General features: G+C 39.9%; 1 protein-coding gene and 2 long non-coding RNA genes across 3 annotated transcripts; all 3 read right to left on the bottom strand.

The window, feature by feature from the left end:
* Positions 1-4,725: 4,725 nt before the first annotated feature.
* LOC119892419 (B-cell receptor CD22-like) lies at positions 4,726-6,479 on the bottom strand. Its single transcript, XM_038704686.1, has 3 exons — positions 6,074-6,479; positions 5,718-5,945; positions 4,726-5,003 (listed from the first exon to the last, which is right to left on the bottom strand). The coding sequence occupies exons 1-3, from the start codon at positions 6,453-6,455 to the stop codon at positions 4,726-4,728; spliced, it is 888 nt and encodes a 295-aa protein (XP_038560614.1). The 5' UTR covers positions 6,456-6,479.
* A 9,357-nt stretch (positions 6,480-15,836) lies between these two features.
* On the bottom strand, positions 15,837-18,312 carry LOC119899319. The gene is made up of 3 exons (XR_005443794.1): positions 18,245-18,312; positions 18,074-18,155; positions 15,837-15,928 (listed from the first exon to the last, which is right to left on the bottom strand). It is a non-coding gene; the product is annotated as an uncharacterized LOC119899319 (long non-coding RNA).
* Positions 18,313-21,364: 3,052 nt separating this feature from the next.
* LOC119899150 lies at positions 21,365-22,790 on the bottom strand. Its single transcript, XR_005443727.1, has 3 exons — positions 22,671-22,790; positions 22,338-22,559; positions 21,365-21,660 (listed from the first exon to the last, which is right to left on the bottom strand). It is a non-coding gene; the product is annotated as an uncharacterized LOC119899150 (long non-coding RNA).
* Positions 22,791-23,651: the final 861 nt, after the last annotated feature.

Genomic DNA, 23,651 nt, shown 5'->3' with positions numbered 1-23,651 from the left:
ACATTTAACGGCATTTCCAACGAGGGCATGTAATACTTATTTCATACACTTGGTGGAGCTCAGGTTACATGAGGAAAGCTTAGATTACATTAGATGAAGGAGTGTCTTGCTGAAAATAAAAACACTGCACAAGTAACTTCTTTTCAGCACTAATAAACAACAGATAGCAACAACAGTTAACATAACTACTCAAATAGAGGCAAACGTAATCAGGTAACTAAAGATTTAATTAAACTTAATTAAATGCTTTGAGTCTTTGGAGACTGCAGTCCTTCGCCATTCAAAGTTCGGCTGTCCTGGACCATGTCACACTTGGGTAAGACAGGGGTTTTTCTTTTTGATGTGGTGATAAAACAAAGAATAAGGTCAGTTGCTACGGAAACGTGTGTGGGGGGCCAGTTTTGATAGGCTGTTCAGGGAGAGGCCAATGGCTGGTTCGTGTCCCTTTGTCAGTTTAACAGTCAGGCCCCGCGTTATCAGCTTCGGAATCAAAAAGGTGCCAGTTTTATGGTCGGGCTAGCACTTAGAGAAAGCAACTTTGACCCCTCCCCTTCTTCTCTGGGGAGGAGAAAGGAATTTAGGATAGCTCCAGATTTATTCAATATAAAATGCACAAATCCACATTGTTGTTCACTAAACAGCAAAACATTTGACTGGATAATTACGCTTTAAAAAGTTGTAATCTATTCTGTTATGTGTTTAGAATTAGCTTTTACTCACATTTCATATTAATAAAGACTGATTCAGATGTCTTCCTCCCCAGCTCGTTCTCAGCTGCACAGTAATACTTTCCAGAGTCAGAGGACTGGATGGAGCTGAAGACAAGCTGTGTTTTTGTATTGCGAGGATGAAGGTGGTTTAGATTGCCTTTCTCCTTGAACCAGGTATAAGTAGCTGCTGGGTTAGCCTCACTGCTGCAGGTCAGAGTCACTGATCTGCCCTCCACTATCTCAGCAGAGGGACTCAGTGACACAGAGGGAAGCTTTGGAGCATCTGGAAAAGATCAAATAAATGAACAAAAATGAGGACAGATTTGTGTTGTGCTGAAATGAGTAATAGTTTTGAGTGTGGAAGCATCTGAAACTTTGGAAATGGTTTTGTGACTGGCAGCAGGCAGAGTTGTGTGTTGTGGCCTTTTGAGTTATACTCATTAAAATCTAAGAGGTGTTGTGAAGTCAACCAGACGCACTTCAAAGAAGGTCAGATGGTGTCAAAAGAGGGAGGGAAGTTTCCCTCCCCGAGAGTTGACCTCTTTCACATGTAAAACCCAGAGACATCGCCTGGTGTTGGTAAGGACCGAAAGAGACTCAATCAGACAATGAATCGCTTAAGGATTGTGTATTCAGAGAGCCTTAGTGAACCTTTCTAGCCGTAAAGGTGTCACTAAAGACAGTCCACAGGACAGGAAAAGGGGCTGATCTGACCCCTTCTCCCTCCAGCAGGTCACCTCCAGCCTCAACCTGACTCTTTTCTCTCCACAGAACGGCTGAGCCATAAACCACCACTTCATTCTCTGACATCCTGTGCGATAAGCCAGGAATGCAGAGAAGAAAGACCATAAAAAACCCTGTTACTCGAACCAAGCAAGGTTCCAGTATAACTGTGTTTATTCTGTTTAAATAATAACCTTGCTAAGTGAGCAGCAGTGTTAGCCTCTGAGTTTAGTAAGTAATAACCCTGTTGTTATCCTTTAGTGATGTTTGAAGACTAGCAGACCCATAAGAAAGTAATCTTGAACTAGTTTTCTAACCTCATTCTGTGTTGTCTTAAGTCATTCCTGTTACTCCCTAGTAATCACTGTCTATTCAATGCTAACTAATGCTTTAGTTAAATGTTTCATATACAATTTCTTACTAAATTATCCATGGAAACGCTCGTAGGCATCACCAGCCTCTCAGTTAAAGTGGAATGTCTACTCTTTCTTGTGTGACCCGAGCGCCACCAAGGGGACAAGAAAGGTATAACACGCAAGTGTTTAAAACTCGGCTTACACTGACAGAATTGTTAAGTAGGCCTAACTATCACCACGTAATTGCATAAACGAAATTTTACTGTCATGCTTACATCTAAAGTGTCTCATGAGTTAAAACCAGTAACCAACAAGTATACTGAGGACATGTAATCAAGCTTTGTTACGTTTTATATAACCATTATAAACTTTTTCCATAGTGTTTAGCCTTGTTTTAACTGTCTTTATCCGAATGTTTAGAACTAAGTATTTTTCCAAATGTCGATATTGTGGAGAGAGAGATCAAAGAGAAATACGCGCAACGTATATTTCTTTATCCCAAAAGTTAACACCTTAGCGACGTTTGTGAGACCATCCCCAAAATTGACGTCACTACCTAGCGGAATCAATAAAAAGGCCTTGCTGTCTTTTGTTCTAGTTTCTTACCTCTTCAAAACTCTTCGTTTAAACTTTCTTGAAACTAAACGTATACGTTCTCTTAACTTCCTTTACTTTTGAAATTCCGATTTTTGTTTCGTACTTAAATTTCCTTCAGACGAGCTGAGAAGGCTACGACCCTGAATTCCAAATTTCTCAGCGGGAGATTTGATTTTCTTTATTTTGTTTGGAGCTGCCTGTTTAACCTCAGCAACATTAAATAGCCGATATTCCCGAGGCGTCGCGAACCTACGGTGAATGTGTGAGTTTATTTGATTTTGTTGTTGCAACCTCATCCGACCGTTGTGAGCAACTTTGGACCAGAAACTCAGAAGCCTTCATTTATGGCCTTGAATAAATGAAACTACGGCTCTGACGACCAAAACCCTGAGTGGGCCCTATAGCGACACCAAACGAACTGAGATCAGAGCAAAAGCCTTGGCTGACAGCCCGTTGCTGCAAGCGCTTCCCACAGAGGACTCCGGACCCAATCCACCGGTTTCAACCCAACTCGAAAACGCCACTGGGGTCGGGCCAGAACCGACTTCCCGAGCCAACCGGCAGTCGAGCCTCGCCACGGGACCTGCGGCAACGGTAGGCCAAAACAAACAACACTCTGTGACTCGTTGGTGATCTATGGGCTCCATCCACAGTTAATAACCCTTAGATTAGACAAACTAAATCTGCAACCCAATTTCGGTTATTCGTTCCCTCATACTCGTAGAATTCTCTCCCTCTACAATAAACTAAAACTCAATCGAACCTTACATAGGCTACCCTTTTTAGTACCTCCTTGTTGTCATATTAACTGTTATCCCTGTAATATCACCACATTTACCCACTATTGTACTCTCTTTTGTTAGTTAATAAATTCACTTTGAGCACAGCGATGTATGTGTGTGTGTTATTCAGAATCTAGAGTCCCTATACACAGAACTTACGCTCAGATCTGAGACTGACTGATTGACCTTACGATTTCAGAATAACAACTAATGAATTAACCGAACTCGGTATAATTCTCAGGCTATACTCAAGGACCTAAAGCCTTGGGCGGACAAGCAAATCTTTAGGTGGTGCTCCTAATTTCGAGGTATAAAATTAATATTCCCGGAAATATTAATTTTCATAACTGTATTAAAATTTTACGTAGCCGAGATCTGCTACAGAGGAGACCAGAGGAATGTCCCTCATACAAGTTTATGAGTAAACAGAGGTAAGTTATATCACACAAGAATGTTGCAATGTGTGTAAATACTGCAGTAATGGCCCTGATTGACTATCGAAAAGCAGAGTTGGATATACAGGTATATACTTAGTGATATATTACTGGTTAGTACCAGATAAGATACACTTTATATGTCATTTATGTTTTGACATGTATTTGTCATAATTGCTATTTAAAAGAAACATACAAGTGTTTCTACTTTACTGCAGATGACTGATGATGGTTGGACTGTTATTTAATTACATGGGGTTCAAAACCTTAGCCCTTCCTACAATCCAAACACGTTTGCCTCTTAACAAAATCCAGTATAGTATATGAACATACAGGTACATCTCAGAAAATTAGAATATTGTGTAAATAAAAGATTTTTTAGACATAAAGTGAAAAACTAAAAGCCTTTTATGTTTTAATTTTCATGATTAGCAGCCTTCAGAAGATTGTCAAGCAAAGCCGATTCAAGAACTTGGGGGAGTTTCACAAGGAGTGGACTGAGGCTGCAGTCAGTGCATCAAGAGCCACCAGGCACAGACATGTCCAAGAAATGAGCTACAATATAACAGAACTACTATTCTAATTTTTTTCAACAATCTAATCTTTTTTTTTTTTGATTTCCATGAGCTGTAAGCCATAATCATCAAGAGTAAAACAAATAAAGGCCTGAATTTCACTTTATTTGTAGTGAATCTAGACTACATTCACTTTATGACTTCAGTTATGGGGAAAAAATAAACCTTTTCACAATACTGAAATTTTCTGAGATGCACAAGTAATTTTGGGGATATAGAGTCGATAACAGGACAGAAGCCTGTGGCCACGCCAGATGTTGGATGCTGAATGTTGTATTTGTGTGGGAGCATCTGAAACTTTAGAGGTGGTTTTCTGGATTACTGAAGGTTTGAATCCCCTGAACATCTGTGCAGATCTGGGAGACCAATTGTAAATAAATCTGCCTTTTCATCATCTACTGTAGCTGCTCAGTGAACTACAGCAGCAGACTGTGAATGTGAAACAGGCAGAGCTGAAGAAAGTGCATGATCAGCAAAACATTTGACTGGATAATTAAGCTTTAAAAAGTTGTCATTGGCTGCTTGATGTTTTTTAAATTAGCTGTGTTTTACTCACATTTCACATTAATAGGGACTAATCCAGATGTCCTTCTCCCCAGATCATTCTCTACTGCACAGTAATACCCTCTAGAGTCAGAGGGCAAGATGGAGCTCAAGATAAGCTGTGGTTCTTTACTGGGAAGATGAAGGTTTGGATTTCCATGATATTTATACCAGGTATAATTAGCTGCTGGGTTAGCATCACTGCTGCAGGTCAGAGTCACTGAACTGCCCTCCACTATCTCAGCAGAGGGACTCACTGACACAGAGGGAAGCTTTGGAGCATCTGGAGGAGAAAACATGAACACATGTAACATTTCATTTCAAGATGAGGCTGAGTTTTCACAGTGGAGCATTTTAAATGGACAATATTTCATATGAACATAAAGTGGAGGTGCAGCTTGATTTCCTCCTGTATCAGAAACTACATGGGTTCCTGTTTCCATGGATAACAGTGTGTCAGACACGATTTTCCCACGTCATTTTCTGACATCACGTCCACAAGGAAACTTGATTGGACAGATCTTGTAACACTAATCGCTTGTAATTCTTCATAACTTGGCAAATATCTGACTTCCTTCTTTTCACTCATGTGTTTGTGTGGATGGATCAGAATAAGTTAAAACCTGGACCCATGAAGTGTTTTGCTGAAGAACACATTTTAAAAAGTGTCCATTAATGATTCAAGAACAGATTATCAGGGAATTTCTCTGATGATGCACAAGTTTGATCTGATCCAAAGAATTTAAACAGTCTAAAGACAAGATAACAAATCCTGTTTTAATCCGTTTTCATTGTGAGTTATTTTACAGTGAAGACAGAAAATAAGAGTTAATTATGCAACATGTCTACAATCTCATGGGGAAATGATTTGGTTTTCATCCAGTTCTACAATGAATCACCAAATACCACTGAGTTACATGCAGTTAATGTGCAGTACAATAGGTTAAAGGCTCCACCAGATGGTGTCATGTCAGTGGAAGACTGGATGTAAACTCACACACTGAAGGAGAGCGGGACTTCTCATATCCTCCTACAGCACAGGAAAAACTGTCTGCAGGATCAAAGTAGGCTGAATAAGATGTTCCTTCTGAAATGTTCTGTCCATTCTTGTACCAGATGTAGGAAGGATGACCAGGTGGAAGACAACTGCTGTGACACTTCAGCTCTGCCCAGTTATAAGACTCATAGACCTGTAATCTGCTCACCTGCACCTGGAGATCTGAATCTGTGAATAAGGGACAAAAATCTTAATTTTAGATTGAACTGTCAACACACACACACAAATTTGAGTAACCTTCATAAGATGTTGGACATTTGGAACTAAATAAATAAATATTTAAATGAAAATGTTACCTGTGACAGACAGAGTGACTCCAGGTGAACCAGTATATGTCCCACCTGGTTGGTTTGTTATGAACCTGAACTTGTACTCAGCTGAGTCGCTCTCTCTCAGGTCTGTGACTCTCAGAGTGCAGTAGTTCATATCACAGTTATACTCCACACGACTTGAATACTCTGACTTTGTTTTCAGATCCACAGTATCATCACCTTTAAACCAGAATGTTTCCCCAGTAGTAATATAACGGTAACTGATTGTGGACGGGTATTTAATGGCGCAGTATATGTCCACAGTTGATCCTTTGAAGGCACAGATCTCAGTAGAAGTGTACGTCACTCCCCAGTCATACTGACTCTGTACCACTGGAACACAGAGCACATCAGAAACAACAAACATTAATAACTGAATTTAACAATCAGTTACTAAGACAAAGTGGATCATACTACCAATATGATTTAGGTGAAACGTAACATGGACAAAATCCTCAATTATCTGACTGATAATCTTCAGTCATTGTCATAAAAAATTCCTGAACTGGAATAGAGAATTGTGTTTGTCATATTTTAATGTTACTTCTGGGTGTTTCTGCTTTTGTCCATTCATTCAAAAACAATTAAGCAAAATACCTAAAAGTGCAGCGTATTTCAACACACAAGTAATCCAAACAGAAAATGAATAAAATGACATCACTTTACTAGAACAGAGTAGAACAGCAGTAGGCAACATCAAAGACTCACAGATGTTCTGCATCCTTCTTCTCACAAGGTCATTTCTAACTAAAGCTTTATGACCTTTTTATGTTATTTCTGAATGAAACCAGGGTGAACACAGGCACAGAGAAGTCCAAACACAAAAACTTGCTCAGTTATACACAGTCAGTGCAAAGGAAGATGTAGCAGACCGGTGACCTTAAATCAAGGGCGTCACTTTGTGTTGAAAAGTGGTTTCTTATTGTGCAAATAAAGCTTACTCACAGCATTTTGGTGCACATTTCTTGGTGCAAGCTATTTTTCAGAAACTATATAACAAATTATCCTCTCAAAACGTGGTGGGACATGTCCCCATTGTCCCCAATGTAAATGACACCTATCCCTTAAATGCAGTTTACTGACCGGGATAAGAGGAGAAATATAAAATTATTAGAGAGTCTGTGCTTTTTCTTGGTCAGTTCTCTCTGTTCACTCTGCGGTCAGGTTGCTGCTGAGTTAAGTGTGAAAGCTAAAAATAAATGCAGCGTACTGAGGTGTCGGAGAGTTTCTAGCAGCTAAACATAAGACGCAGAAAACTGCTATCAAGATCTCTGACTTTAGCACCCGCTGAATGAGGGTCAATTGTTGGCAGATCGTCAGGCTACATTTTGACGGACAGGGAAAAGGTTCAACAGAACGACACGTGTAGTTGGTTTAGTGTATTATGGTGATTGGTACACACCCCTGCCTCACACACAAGACACACACAGAGCAGTCAGCTCAGGTAATATCCGGTGTTGATGGAGAATAAATAGTTTGTCTATTAGATGCAAGAGGCATCACTTGGTTTTATTTTTGTTGGCCAACTTTTGTATTGAAAGGACTTGCTGGGATCCAGAAGTGGTTTTTGTTGAGATATGAACTTTTGCGGAAATTTGAACTGAGATAAAGACTCATTCATTGTGGCTTAACTGTGGGTTGTGTTTCTTGTCACCTGGTATCAGTAAGTTATCTTTGAAATATCTGGCTGATTGTTAGATGAGGTGAAATTATGTCATGTACTGAATAACATGTATGTTTGATGTTTAGAGTGTTTAAAATTTGTATGACATTATTTACATTAAAATATGTCTTATTCCTTCATTTAGTCTGTCTTGGTGCAGACTAAATAAACTTGCTTGTCACAGTCAGGCAGTGAAGAAAGTTAATTTTGGACACAGAGCATGGAAACATCACACTGAGATCAGACAGTAGGAACTAGCAGGGTTTCGTTCAGATGAAGATATGACAGAAGTAGTGTCAGAATGACTTCACTATGTGAGACAGTAGGCTATCCCTCTAAAAACCTTCACCGTGATAAAAGTAGCTGCAGAAGGAACTAATCGTCCACCATCTTCTGCAACCAGAGTCAACTGTCGAACACATTAAGGCAACAAGTTTCAGCAAGGATTAAAAGTCACGAATAAAACCCCGAATATTCTCAGTTTACCGCATGTAAAAGTGATTAGCACACAATTATCTTGTGTAAAAGACTAAAAGAGTAAAAAGAGTAAATTCAAAATTTTATCTTCCTTATATTCATTACAACTGACACAAAAACAAAAAAAACATAAATAACAAATTAACATTCAGGGAGTTTCCACATTACACGCAAAACAATTTTACCATTTCTGGGAAGTTTGCCTTTGAGACAACTCTGATCCAATTATGGCAATAAATGTAAGTTTAGATATACAGTACCTGAGAGAAGGAAGACGACAAATCCACCTGCTGCTGCAGTTAAACTCATAGCTGCTCCTCTCATCTCTCTGTGTGGCTTCAGAGACAGTAAAACGTGTCAGGAGATAAAATAATGTACACAGGAGAGATACAGTATCACTCACATCAATAAACAATTCTACTTACAGTGAAGAAGGGCGCTGTCTTTAAAGACCTTTCCTCTGTGGTCAGTGAGCAAAAGACGGATATCTAAATATTAAATGACAAGATTTCCTTCCTCTTTAGATTATTTATGGCCTAAACATCATGAGCAGGATGCCAGTTAACACCAACATCACAAAGTAGTGACAATTTGCAAACTACAAACTTAATAAGTGAGAAGAAAATAGTGTTATGGTCTGTTCCCACTGACACAAGAAAAGACCATTCAAAAAGAGAAAACAGAACAGACAGGCGTGAAAGTTGGTTTCATGCATCACTTGACACGTCCAGTGCATCTTTAGACAGTGAAATAACCTTTATACCAGTATGAGTTCAAAGAGATGGACTGCAGCAGTATGGGATATAAAAAGTCACGTGCTGAGCTCAGTGTTTATTCAGTATTGAGAAACATGTAAGAAAAGTAGATCAGAAAATTAAACAGAAATCAGAATGTAAATAAAAACTTTTCGCAATTAATTTTGCAGCTCTCTGACTCACAGTCATTCTGACTCTGTGTCACTGTAACACAGAGCACATCTGACAAGATGCTGCTGGAGGTAAGACAGAAAATATGTCTTCTTGTAATTTGGGTGAAGTGACTCTTTGAAACAGGCAGTGGAGGGAGCTCTCAGAGTGAGGAAGCTTTAACGTGCCATACTTAAACTTTCCCACTAGAGGGCAGAGAAACATCACAGAAACTAATCAAAGATTTTATCATCATTTCATCCTCATAGTGACAAGAACCAAGAATGTCAGAAAGCCAAAGCAAAAGAACACAATTGATTTTATTTTGTCTTGATAGCTGGGAAATAAAATAATATTCTAAAAAATAAACAGAAAAGCTGAAATGCAGAACTTATCACACCAATGTTTCCAACTACAGAGTTGTCACACTGGACCGTCACTTGTTGTGGAAGCTGGCTGTTACTTTACAAATAATATAACACACACATTAGAGGAAGTTTATAGAAACATTGACAAGCTTCCCGCCATCAATATCTGGTCCGCTGCCAGATTCTGGTGTTTTTATAGTGGCAAAAATAAATAAATAAATAAAGCTTTGATAGCTGCTGAAATGGATCTCTTCATGACAGCAACAGTTACTCAAATAATCACTTCCTCTTTAGTGGTTTTGCCTACAAAATAAAAGCATGAGAACCTTGTTTACTGCAATTCAGTTTTGGGGCTTTTACTTTGAAAGATTCTGGATATTAAAAGAGTCCGTAGCTGCTTGACTCTCCTCTAAAGCCGTCAGGAAACGTGATTCCCCTCAGTGTCCTCTGACTGGAGATACTGGGGAATTGCAAAAGCTTCTGTGGGTTGATGGATGCGGATCAAACACCAAAACAGAAACGGTGCAGCACATGCCGTGATCTGAGAAACACTCGGAGTCCTGCTCCTTTCCAACTGAGCTACCTGATCAACATGTCAATGCAACTCAATATTATGGCATATATATATATACACACACACACACACATATATATACACTCACCTAAAGGATTATTAGGAACACCTGTTCAATTTCTCATTAATGCAATTATCTACCAATCACATGGCAGTTGCTTCAATGCATTTAGGGGTGTGGTGTGGAAAAATTTTGAGCGTGGCATGGTTGTTGGTGCCAGACGGGCCGGTCTGAGTATTTCACAATCTGCTCAGTTACTGGGATTTTCACGCACAACCATTTCTAGAGTTTACAAAGAATGGTGTGAAAAGGGAAAAACATCCAGTATGCGGCAGTCCTGTGGGCGAAAATGCCTTGTTGATGCTAGAGGTCAGAGGAGAATGGGCCGACTGATTCAAGCTGATAGAAGAGCAACTTTGACTGAAATAACCACTCGTTACAACTGAGGTATGCAGCAAAGCATTTGTGAAGCCACAACACGCACAACCTTGAGGCGGATGGGCTACAACAGCAGAAGTACCCACCGGTACCACTCATCTCCACTACAAATAGAAAAAGAGGCTACAATTTGCAAGAGCTCACCAAAATTGGACAGTTGAAGACTGGAAAAATGTTGCCTGGTCTGATGAATCTCGATTTCTGTTGAGACATTCAGATGGTAGAGTCAGAATTTGGCGTAAACAGAATGAGAACGTGGATCCATCATGCCTTGTTACCACTGTGCAGGCTGGTGGTGGTGGTGTAATGGTGTGGGGGATGTTTTCTTGGCACACTTTAGGCCCCTTAGTGCCAATTGGGCATCGTTTAAATGCCACGACCTACCTGAGCATTGTTTCTGACCATGTCCATCCCTTTATGGCCACCATGTACCCATCCTCTGATGGCTACTTCCAGCAGGATAATGCACCATGTCACAAAGCTCCAATCATTTCAAATTGGTTTCTTGAACATGACAATGAGTTCACTGTACTAAAATGGCCCCCACAGTCACCAGATCTCAACCCAATAGAGCATCTTTGGGATGTGGTGGAACGGGAGCTTCGTGCCCTGGATGTGCATCCCACAAATCTCCATCAACTGCAAGATGCTATCCTATCAATATGGGCCAACATTTCTAAAGAATGCTTTCAGCACCTTGTTGAATCAATGCCACGTAGAATTAAGGCAGTTCTGAAGGCGAAAGGGGGTCAAACACAGTATTAGTATGGTGTTCCTAATAATCCTTTAGGTGAGTGTATATGTCAGAGGTTGCACGCCTCTGGAGCAACTGGGGATTAAGTGTCTTGCTCCGGGTCCACATTGGTGGATGGGTCACAGTGGCAGATTGAACCCGGGCCTCTCACACCAAAGGCAGGCATCTTATCCATTGCACCCGGGTCACTGGACGGAGGATTCACTCTTTGATTTGAGACTGACTGATTGATTAAACTAACTGATTTAAAATAATTGAACAATTAATAACTAACTGATCACCAGTAATAATTGTTGGCAATTATTAGCTGTACCCAAGGAGTCCTGAAGGCCTTGGGCGGACGGCGATTCAGGTGGTGCCCCAAACGAGTGCTTATGATATAATATTCCAAAATATTATTATTCAATAATTCATTAAGAAAGTGTAGGTTCACTATAATAAATAGCTTTTAAAAAATCCTGATATAATATTTCAAAATATTATTATTCATTAATTCATTAACAAAGAGTACTATCACTACACTTGAAATAGTGAAAGTCATAGGAAAATGAAGGCTCAGTGACCGAGGGGACAAATCAGAGGCTGCATGCACCTTGGAAAATGATGCTGCCGAACATGACATGTTTTTAGAACGTGTTCTCTTGTTGAGCAAATAGGAAAAATGCCTCCAAACGCATGTCAGTTCATGTATTGAAAATAGTAAGAGGCTGCACTACTCCGGAGCAACGGGCAGGGGATCACTGGTCACTCTCCTATCCAACACAACTGTAAACACGGTCATAGAAGCTACTGAATGTCTCATTAAAGAAAACGTTGCTGCAGAGGTTAAAGAGGCCGGCATGTATTTCATTCAAATTGATACAACACAAGACATAACAGACAAACACCAGTGTTCAGGATCCAGAGGGATGTCTTTACATTAATCTTGCTGTTACACTCAAGACCCTGAGCGAGAAAGATAACAAGAAGCCGACGGTGCGTGCAAATTCCGATGCTTATGCAGAGGCTCTGCTGAAATACCAAACCATCCTCACTGTCCAGACGTTTTTACACATCTTCCAACAAACAACTCCACTTTATTTAAAAACAAGTGGAAAGGATTTGCTCACGGCCCATCGCTTTGTCACAAGCAAACATGACAATATGAAAAAATATGCAAGGGATTTTAAGAGGGTAAAGGCAGCAACAGATGCATTTGTGCAATGGGCCAATAGAGAATTAAATGTGTGTGAGACAGACACAGAGGTGGAACACACGCTGCCAAACCGGAGACCAAAGAAGACAAAAAGGATGCCAGGCGAGTTATGTGATGATACAGCCATATCAGATGCTGACAGCAAGTATGAGGTACAAGTGCACAATGTCATTCTGGATTCCATCATTGAAAGTATTTCCCAACGTTTTGCTAAAAACAGAGGACTGTACACAGATTCCGCCCTGCTTGATCCCCAGAACTTCAATGGCTTGAAAAGTAACAGTGTACCTGCAGGTGCAGTCAGTGCCCTGAGCGCCAAACTGATCAGGCTCGATAGCAGAGCAACTCCCGAGGCCTTACAGGCTGAACTACTTAGCCTGGCCACGCACTGGGACAAGCTGAAGTGATGAGAGATGAGTACTGAGGATGGAGATGATGAGCAGACCCCAGATGAAGAATGAGATGTTGTGAACACAACATGCCAATCTTGCAGAAAGTGTCCCTTCTGTTGTTATTATGTCCTACAAAGGCATAACCTGCTCACTGACTCCTACCATCTAATCGGACTGTGATACAAGCTTCTGTTAACTCTGTCTGTGACACAAGTTGTATGTGAGCGAAGCTTTTCCACGTTAAAATTCACAGGAGCACCTTGAAAACTTTATGTTGATGGCAATCGCAAAGCAGACTCTGGTTTCTTTGGACACGGATTGCATCATTAAAAAGGTGGCAGAGAAGAGCGCGCTGATGCAACGGCTGCTGATTTAATAAGGTAGGACATGCTTCTTTTTATCATGTATTTTATTGTGTTTTTTTCATAACTGATGGTCATGGTGCTTTATCTTTCTTAATCAGTTGTGTTGTGTGCGTCTGACCGCTGTGTCATGCTCGTGTGTGCGTGTGAATGTGTGTGTATAGACTGCAGTCTATGCGCCTTGCCGTGTACGCCTACAGTGTGAGAGTCATTGCTGCCTTGTATGATGTCTCAGTGGGGAAAATGTCCAGATTCAGGGGACGTTTTTTTTTACGTCATCACTTTGTTGGGCTGGTGAAAACCACATTGCCAGGGCCGAATTTTGGTCCCAATCCGGACCTGCCATCTTGTGACCAATTTAAAGTTTAAATCAAGTCTGTAGCTGAAAGTGTGCTGAACTAGTACCCTTACAGAGTTGAGTAGGGATGAAGAGGATTTAATCCTTCTCTCCATTCACTTACAAAGTGTTACTGGAAAATCTTGAATACTTTGGAAATTATTCAAGGTATCAATGAGAAAAGTACTACCCCTCTATTCATGGAGCTGAACTCAACATTGACTCAGCGTTCACTTTGAAATAAAACCGCCTTTAATCATCTGTTGTAGCTGCTGTGAATGTGAAACAGGCGGAACTGAAGAAAGTGCATGATCAGCAAAACATCTGACTGGATAATTAAGCTTTAAGAAGTTGTCATTAATTGTATAATGTTTTTTAAATTAGCTGCATTTTACTTACATTTCACGTTAATAGAGACAAATCCAGAAGTCTTCCTCTCCAGATCATTCACAGCTTCACAGTAATACTCTCCAGAGTCAGAGGACTGGATGGACCTGAAGACAAGCTGTGGTTCTTTACTGAGCAGTGTTTGGTTCTCCTTGTACCAGGTGTATTTAGCTGCTGGGTTAGCATCACTGCTGCAGGTCAGAGTCACTGAACTGCCCTCCACTATCTCAGCAGAGGGACTCACTGACACAGAGGGAAGCTTTGGAGCATCTGGAGGAGAAAACATGAACACATTTTACATTTCAAGATGAGGTTGAGTTTTCACAGTGGAGCATTATTTCATTTCGGTGGTGCAGCTTGATTTCCTCGTGTATCAGAAACAGCATGGGTTTCTGTTACCATGGAAACAAGTTGAACACTTTGATACATTGAAGATACAAGAACAGATAATCAGGGAATTTCTCTGACGATGCACAAGTTTTATCTGATCCAGAGAATTTAAAATGTCTAATGACAAGATAACAAATCTTGTTTTAATACATTTTCATTGTGAGTTATTTTACAGTTTAATTTTGCAGTAAAGACAGTGAATAAAAACTAATTATGCAACATGTCTACAATCTCATGGGTAAATGATTTGGTTTTCATCCAGTTCTACAATGAATCACCAAATACCACTGAGTTACATGCAGTTAATGTGCAGTACAATAGGTTAAAGTCTCCACCAGATGGTGTCATGTCAGTGGAAGACTGGATGTAAACTCACACACTGAAGGAGAGCGGTAATCTTTATGTCCTTTAAGAAGTTTCCTTCATCATTCTCTTTCATTCATTTGTTAGGCTGCAGCTACTGTAGTGTGTGTGTATAAGGGGGTTCACCTAAGGTACATGTTAAATATACCAAAATAGAAGGATGTTCTAAACCTAAAGCACATAAACATCACAGACATAAAGAGTCCGGCAGTGCTGAAGACAGGAGACCAAGCAAATGATCCAGGTTCAGTGTCTTTGGACACCACCATGTCTACTGATGACCTCTAGTGGGTAAACATCAATCAATCAATCAAGACATCAGTACATTCTGAGTTTTATATTACAGTGAAGACAGGGAATAAAAATTAATTATGCAACATGTCTACAATCTCATGGGGAAATGATTTGGTTTTCATCCAGTCCTACAATGAATCACCAAATACCACTGAGTTACATGCAGTTAATGTGCAGTACAATAGGTTAAAGGCTCCACCAGATGGTGTCATGTCAGTGGAAGACTGGATGTAAACTCACACACTGAAGGAGAGCGGGACTTCTCATATCCTCCTACAGCACAGGAAAAGCTGTCTGCAGGATCAAAGTAAGAATTAGATGTCTGTCCATCTGTCCAAATATTCTGTCCATTCTTGTACCAGATGTAGGAAGGATGACCAGGTGGAAGACAACTGCTGTGACACTTCAGCTCTGCCCAGTTAGAAGACTCATAGACCTGTAATCTGCTCACCTGCACCTGGAGATCTGAATCTGTGAATAAGGAACAGAAATCTTCACTTTAGACTGAACTGTCAACATAGAAACACAGTAACCTTCATAAGATGTTGAACATTTGGAACTAAATAAATAAATATTCAGATAAAAATGTTACCTGTGACAGACAGAGTGACTCCAGGTGAACCAGTATATGTCCCACCTGGTTGGTTTGTTATGAACCTGAACTTGTACTCAGCTGAGTCGCTCTCTCTCAGGTCTGTGATTCTCAGAGTGCAGTAGTTCATATCACAGTTATACTCCACACGACCTGAATACTCTGACTTTGTTTTCAGATCCACAGTTTCATCACCTTTAAACCAGAATTTTTCTTCAACTGTAGTATAATCGTCATTAATAAGGAATGGATATCTAAAGGTGCAGTTTATTTCCACTGTTGATCCTTTGAAGGCACAGATCTCAGTATAAGTGTACGTCACTCCCCAGTCATACTGACTCTGTACCACTGTAACACAGAGCACATCAGACACAATCAACATTAACAACTTAATTTAACAATCAGACAAAGTGGACCAAACTACCAATATGGTTTGAGGGAAACGTAACCTGGACAAGCTTCAAAATCCCGAATTATCTGCAGTCATTGTCACAGAAAGTTTATAAGGTGTTTGTCATATTTTAATGTTGTGAAAAGTTGGGTTTCTGCTTGGGTCCATTCATTCAAAAAAATCTAAACAGAAATGCCTGAAAAGCTTATGTGTCAACACACAAGTAATCCAAACAGAAAATTAATAAAATTACATTTTACTCTCTTTTCTGGGATAGAGCATCAGAACAATGGTACATAAAATACTCACAGATGTTCTGTATCATTCTTCTTCCAAGTCACTTCCTAACTCCTGTTCTAATTACTTAATGCTTTATGACTTTTGATGTTATTTCTGAATAAAACCAGGGTGAACAGAGAGAAGTCTAAACACAACGTCTTGCTCAGTTATACACAGTCAGTGCAAAGGAAGATGTACACATGCTTTCTACAGTTCATCTCTATGTGCACTGAGGCAGGACATCATCCAGTCTGAAGGTGCAGTGAAGTGAACAGGAAAGTATCAGACCTGTGACCTTTAATGCAGTTTACTGACCGGGATAAGAGGAGAAATATAAATTATTAGAGAGTCTGTGCTTTTCTTGGTCAGTTCTCTCTGTTCACTCTGCGGTCAGGTTGCTGCAGAGTTAAGTGTGAAAGCTAAAAATAAATGCAGCGCACTGAGGTGTGGGAGAGTTTCTAGCAGCTAAACATAAGATAGCAGAAAACTGCTATCAAGATCTCTGACTTTAGCACCCGCTGAATGAGGGTAAATTGTTGGCAGATCGTCAGACCATCCGCCATTTTGGCAGACAGAGAAAACGTTCAACAGAAAGACACGTGTAGTAAGTTTAGTGTAGCCTATTATGGTGATCGGTACACACCCCTGCCTCACACACAAGACACACAGAGCAGTCAGCTCAGGTAATATCTGTGGCGGTGTTTGAACCAAACTCAGCAGTGGAAGAGGCCCAGTCCCTCCTGAGTGACAGCCGGTGAGCTTACCAGCAGCACCGGTCAGACAACAGGAGGGAACTCCGGTGTTGATGGAGAATCATAAGCTTGTCAATCAGAGACAAGAGACATCACTTGGTTTTATTTTCGTTGGCCAACTTTTGTATTGAAAGGAGTATTTTTTGTTTGCTTGTTGGGATCCAGAAGAAGACGTTTTTATTGAGATAAGGACCCATTCATTGGTGGTTTAACTGACTGTTAGGTTTCCTGTCATCTGTAACGTACCTTTGAAATATCAGGCTGTTAGTGATTTTTTAGGTTAAGTGAAATTAATGTCATGTACTAAAAGACATGCACAATGTTTTTTGTGTTTAAAATTTGAATGATAACATTATTTACATTACAGTATGCCTAAATGAGCAGAATGTTCATTTAGGTTATCTTGGTGCATTTCTAAATTGACAGATACAATTTCTGTGTTAGACAAAAATACCTGCTTGTCACAGTGGCAAGTTATTTTTGGACCTTGCTGCTGTCAACACAGAGCACAGAAACATCACACTGAGGTCAGACAGTACAAAAGGAACTAGCAGGAGTTGCAGATGAAGATATGAGAGAAGTTGTGTCAGTATGACTTCACTGTGTGAGACCAGTAGGCCTATCTCTCTAAAACCTTCACCGTGATAAAAGTAGCTTCAAATAGGAACTATTTGAAGTCTCTGTTTCCGGTTTACACTTTCTTGTCTAATTTCCATTGTACAAGTTGGATAATGGAACAAGCCGACGCTTTGGTACGCTAAATTGCATTGCACGTCTTCATTCAATGCGACAATAACACAGCATAGTGCTAACATCGTTTAGGCAGCATCAGCTCTGGAAAAATGAACTCACACTGTTCAATATACATTTGCATTAGCGCAAGCAGGACAATGAAATTAGGAAATACCCCCTAAACTGGCTGTTTTCATCATACAGTGTGAACAACTGATCCTGATACCTCATTCTGATCCACTTATTTTCACATCTGACCTTCAGCCTACTTTTACAAGACCTACATTTCCCAGATTCCCCTGTTTTAATGTAATAAATGTAAGTTTAGATATTCAGTACCTGACACAGAGAGAAGGAAGACGACAAATCCACTTGTTGCTGCAGTTAAACTCATAGCTGCTCCTCTCATCTCTCTGTGTGGCTTCAGAGACAATAAAACATGTCAGCAGATAAAATAATGTACACAGGAGATATACAGTATCACTCACATCAATAAACAATTCTACTTACAATGAAGAAGGACGCTGTCTTTAAAGAAGCCTTCCTCTGTGTCAGCAAGCAGAACACGGATATCAGGCTGTTAAACTACTAGATTTCCTTCCTCTTTAGATTATTAATATTCATGATGAGCCAAATGCCAGTTAACACCAACATCAAAAAGAAGTAACGATTTGCAAACTAAGAACTTAATAAGAGAGAATAAGAAAATATTGTTATGGCCTGTTGGTATTAAACCTGTTTGCTGCTTCCTACTGACACAAGAAATGAGAAAACAGAACAGACAGGCGTGAAAGTTGGTTTCATGCATTACTTGACACGTCTAGTGCATCTTTAGACAGTGAAATAACCTTTATACCAGTATGAGTTCAAAGAGATGGACTGCAGCAGTATGGGGTGTAAAAAGTCACGTGCTGAGCTCAGTGTTTATTCAGTATTGAGAAACATGTAAGAAAAGTAGATCAGAAACAATGAATTACATTTTGCAGCTCTCTCACTCACAGTCATTGTGACTCTGTGTCACTGTAACACAGAGCACATCTGACAAGATGCTGCTGGAGGTAAGACAGAAAATATGTCTTCTTGTAATTTGGGTGAAGTGACTCTTTGAAACAGGCAGTGGAGGGAGCTCTCAGAGTGATTCAGCCTGAATGTGCCACAACAAAGGTTCACCACTAGAGGGCAGTGAAACATCACAGATACTGAAACATTACTCAAACCAATGAATGGATTATCAAAATAGTTGGCGATAAATTTAATAGTTGGCAATTAATCATTGCAGCTCTAGACTGTGTGTTGCTTTCAGCCTGTCCACCCCATTATCCCCAGGTCAGATCTACCGGTGTGCATTTCTCTCTAACACCACAGTGTATTTTCTTTGCTGCTTATCACTGAGAGTCACCAAAGTTAGAAAGTTGATGCTCATTGTGCCTCTATAAAGACACACAGCCCTGAAACTGTAAGATGCAACTTTTAACTAATTGACTGATGAAAATGGCTTCAAAAACTCACTTTACCATGAAGATAAACTTGAGCATGACAAATACTCTCAATTCCATATTTTCCTGATACTTACTGACAGTACACCAATATTGTTACTTCACAGCTGTATTACATTAGTTAATACACATACACTCACTGATGATATGGATAATCAGGTGGGTGTTAGTGGTTTTACTTTTACACTGTTATTCTTAACGGTATATTCTTTCATGCAAAAAAGAAATAAAAAATATTCTTAACATGTTGATTTGTGGTTTTTCTTTAACCTGTCCTGTCCAGCAGTCTGTTACACATTAAGAAGAGCTGGATGTTGTGATAGACAGATTATTATTGAAACTATTGGTTTGTTGTTCTTACCATCATTTTAACTTCTGTAACGAACTTGCTGAATGAAGGCTCATTGAAGCTCTTAATGAAGGGCTTTTGCTCTAAAAAGCTTCAAATTAAGTGAACCTCGACCTGCTCTGCTTCTATGAATGACCCCAAACAATTTAAGTGGACCAAATTGACATTTACAGCTGAAATGAATGTTCCTGAATTCCTCTTCATTAAACTGTCTGTGCATCTTTATATCAGCAACATCCCAAATCATAATAATCTGTCACATTTCATCCTCACAGTGACAAGAACTGACAGTGTGAGCAATAAGCCAAGGCAAGATTTTATTTGTCTGGTAAATTAAATAATATTATGGAAAATAAGCAGAAAAGCTGAAATGCACACAGAAGCTCCTCATGAGTCAATAAGTTATTTCTTAGGGATAATTTCAAAATAACAGTTTCAATAACAACTTTATTCCTCACATTCCTGACATAACTAACTAATATAACAAACTCTGCAGGAAATAATAAGCTTACATAATTTAATCATGTCAAACATCACCTGTCTATCGGCTGACAGGTCATCATGATTCAGTTCAACCTGCTAACACCACCATGTTGTCCTACTTTGTCTGAAGTCTGAAATCTGAAGTCGGCCTGTTTTATTGGATGCAGGAGGCTCTAACCTGACTGGACTTCACACCATGTCTTCCTGCTGCTCTGTGTCTTCTGTCTGTGCTGCAGTGACGCCCTTCAAGTCTGAGACGTTCTCATACGCAGGATCAGAGTCTAACTGATGGGAGAGACGACAAAATGAGCTCAATGTACCTCTTTCATGAAACCTGCATATAATTAGATTCTATCCAAAATGTATTTAATCACATTTACAGGTAAATTATTTGCTGAAATAGTGTTATGACAAAATGCCTTACTGGTTTCTACTCAGCAAGTTGCATTTTTAACCTTAATCTCCCCACTTTTCATCATATGGTGGATTAAGATGTCTGATGTGTACATGTGTAAGTGAAGTGAAAAACGTACCTGCCACAACAGTCAAATGTAAAGTGAAGTTAAGACATCCTCTTTTGTTCTGGGCTTCACAGTAATATTTGTGTTCAGGTCTGATGTCAGTGATGGTGAAGTTCTGTCCTGACGGAGTTATGACGTCCTCGTGTAGATGTTACAATTTGCAACACAAATTAAACTTTTTGTATTTACTACATCAGAGGACTGTGGCTGTTAGTTTAGTTCACATGCAGTTCTTCTATTGACTGTGACAGACTGAAATTGTCCGCTGCACACAGATGTTGTCACTTTGTTAAGCTTCTCCTGCTGGACTGAAACTCCAGCATGTTAGTGTCCAGTCCATTGTGCGCCTGCCTGTTTTACTTGTAACCTCTTAAAATGAAGCAATATGTACTCCCATTTTGTGGCCTCAGTGTAGATATGACTTGTGAGCATTTCATGTTTTTATTTTAGGCAAAACAAAACATTACAGAACAAAGGAGATGGACCACAATAAAAAGGAATTAAAAAGGAAGCAAGACAGACAACTGTAATGAGGTTAAAATGTATCCTGCAGAGTTTTTTTTATCACTAGCATTATGGAGACATGGTTTTACAAGTGGGTTCTAGTTTTGTTTAGCAGGTATAATGTTTATCATATTCACCATGTTAGTTGTGTTAGTTTCTAACAGTTGTTAATTGGCACTAAACAGAAAGTACAGCTGAGGCTGCTGGGAATTAAATAACACATCCAATAGTTGTCAAGATATGTCACAAAATGACACCCTGGTTCTGGTGCCAGGGTTAAAGTCGGGATCCCCAAAGTCAGTAGGATGCATCCTCTGGGAACCATAAATGTCAGTAAAAACTTTTATGGCAATCCATCAAATAGTTGTTGAACTATTTCAGTCTGGACTCTGGACCAAAGTGGTGGACCAGTTGACAGCCCAACCAACCACAGACTAACTTTGCCATCCCTAGAGCCTAGCACATTTAAAAATGACAGAAAGCACAGATTAGACGTTCCGGTTGCGTTCAGCACTTTTGTTGACTGTACTGTACAATGCAGCTGGATCCTCCACAGTTTCCTGACTTCTGGTCCTGAGAAAAAAAGATAAAGATATAGTATTAACTCAAACTGCTGTGAAAATATTGTGAGCCAGGTTCAGGTGTGATGAAGACGTTTCAAGAGACTGATGAAGGCTTACACAGCATGGTTTAATGAGACTCGGCCGAGGAGATGCAGTGCCGGCACACAACATGTGAACACATGAAATGCCAACAACAAATCTGAAGGGTACTTCCTGTCTGATATTTATCCTTCCTAGACCTACACAGATTCACTAAGTGTCCAAATAAGTGTCCTTTTCTACATAGCCAGTCAGTCTGTAATGAGACAACATAAAGATAATCTTGACCTTGGGTTTCCTAACAGATGTATAACAGTGCATCCTTATCAACTCAGCTGCATCAGTCAGCCGACAAGCAGGCAGAGAGGAGAGACAGAGTCTGGCCTACAGTTTTGGAGAGGCCCTGGCTGTCACCTTTGGCTTCCTTTAGCTCAGTAATTGACCCTATCATGACCTGCGGAAACCTGGGTCATAGTACCCTTAAATTCCTTCACAAATACAAACAGTGATAGTGAAAATGTAAAGAAAACAAGCAAATGCAACAGGAATGAAAGTGTTAAAATGAAATACTTGATCATCAGCTCCATTAACTGCATGCCATGTTGAGGTTTTAGTGAGGATAATGTTCCTGTGAGAGGAGCTGCTCACCTTGGGGCAGTACTGGCACTGTTAAATTGGACAGCAGCGTACTCAACAACTTCCTCCTCCTCCTCTTCCTTGTGTCTTCGGGGGACAGCTGGTATGATGTTGGAGTAGACAGCATCTGTCTGGTTATTGGAGAAGTGGAAACTGGCATAATGAAGGTCATCCTGTTCCCTGTCGTCTGGTCTATCTCCAGGCTCAGATGATTGCTTGGAGGATCTCTTTTTCCTGGTTAGAATGAATTAAAAACCAAGGAAATAATAATTCATCTGCCAACCTGGCTGCTAACAAGACTCTGGTATTCAATGTAAAATGCATCAGTAAAACAAATCTACTCACCCTATCAGTAGGAGGACAGAGAGCCATATGATAGCCAGGAAAACAGCAGATGTTGTTCCAAAGACTGCTGATTTCCATACTCCTGGGAACACTGGAATAAGACAAAATGACTCATTTGAGTGTGTTCAGATGTTTGGCCACATAGTGTGATATAACAAAAATATTTTTCTTTGCACATGTATTATGTATGTTCTTTTGAAATAGTAGAAGATATTTTGCCATCCTAAGAGACTCATTACATTGTATAAACGTCCTCCTTTGGGATACCCAAGCTCCCCCTGGCCAGCAGGAAGATTTAACCTCTGTGGTGTGTCCAGGGTCTGTCCTATGACCTTCTCTCAGTCACATGTGCATGGCTAAATCTGGTTCGCCCTGGCATCATCTTAAATTTCTCCTCTAAATGAAAATCTGCATTGGCTAAATATCGAGGCTGTCATTGTAAAGCGAGCTCATTTTGAATCAACGACTTTAGCTCTGCTCTGAAAAATTAGTGCGAACAAAGCTGCAGTATTTTTCTGACTTGAAATTCACTTTGCCTGTTTGTTTGGAATTTTAGTGCAAATTACATTAATAAATATATTTTAATATATATATTAAAAATATTTAGTGCAGGTGAGGTGCAAACAACTGGGAGTTTTAAATAAGGCAGTGCAAAGCTCAGTTACTCTGAACTGTATTCCACTTCACCCAACCCCACAGAGGGAAGCTTTGGAGCATCTAGTAAGGAATTAAACATTATGTATTGAGACATACTCCACTCACATGTATGATTTAGAATTACTCTTGGATCATGAAATAAAAAGGTGAACTTACACTGAACATCTATAGATAGAGATGTAGAGTTTATCTGCCCATATTTGTTTTCAGACTTGCAGAAGTAGATTCCTCTGTCCTTGGAGCTGATGGAAGTGAAATAATAACTTCCTTCTGGTCCTTGATGCAGAGTTTGCTTCTCCTTGTACCAGGTGTATTTAGCTGCTG

This window comes from Micropterus salmoides, unplaced genomic scaffold, assembly GCF_014851395.1.
Source record: "Micropterus salmoides isolate LMB-PRFRI ecotype aquatic unplaced genomic scaffold, ASM1485139v1 Ms_hic_scaffold_1, whole genome shotgun sequence".
Lineage (NCBI taxonomy): Eukaryota > Metazoa > Chordata > Actinopteri > Centrarchiformes > Centrarchidae > Micropterus > Micropterus salmoides.
Note: the sequence above shows the minus strand (reverse complement) of the source record. Positions and strands in the feature narration are given on the sequence as shown.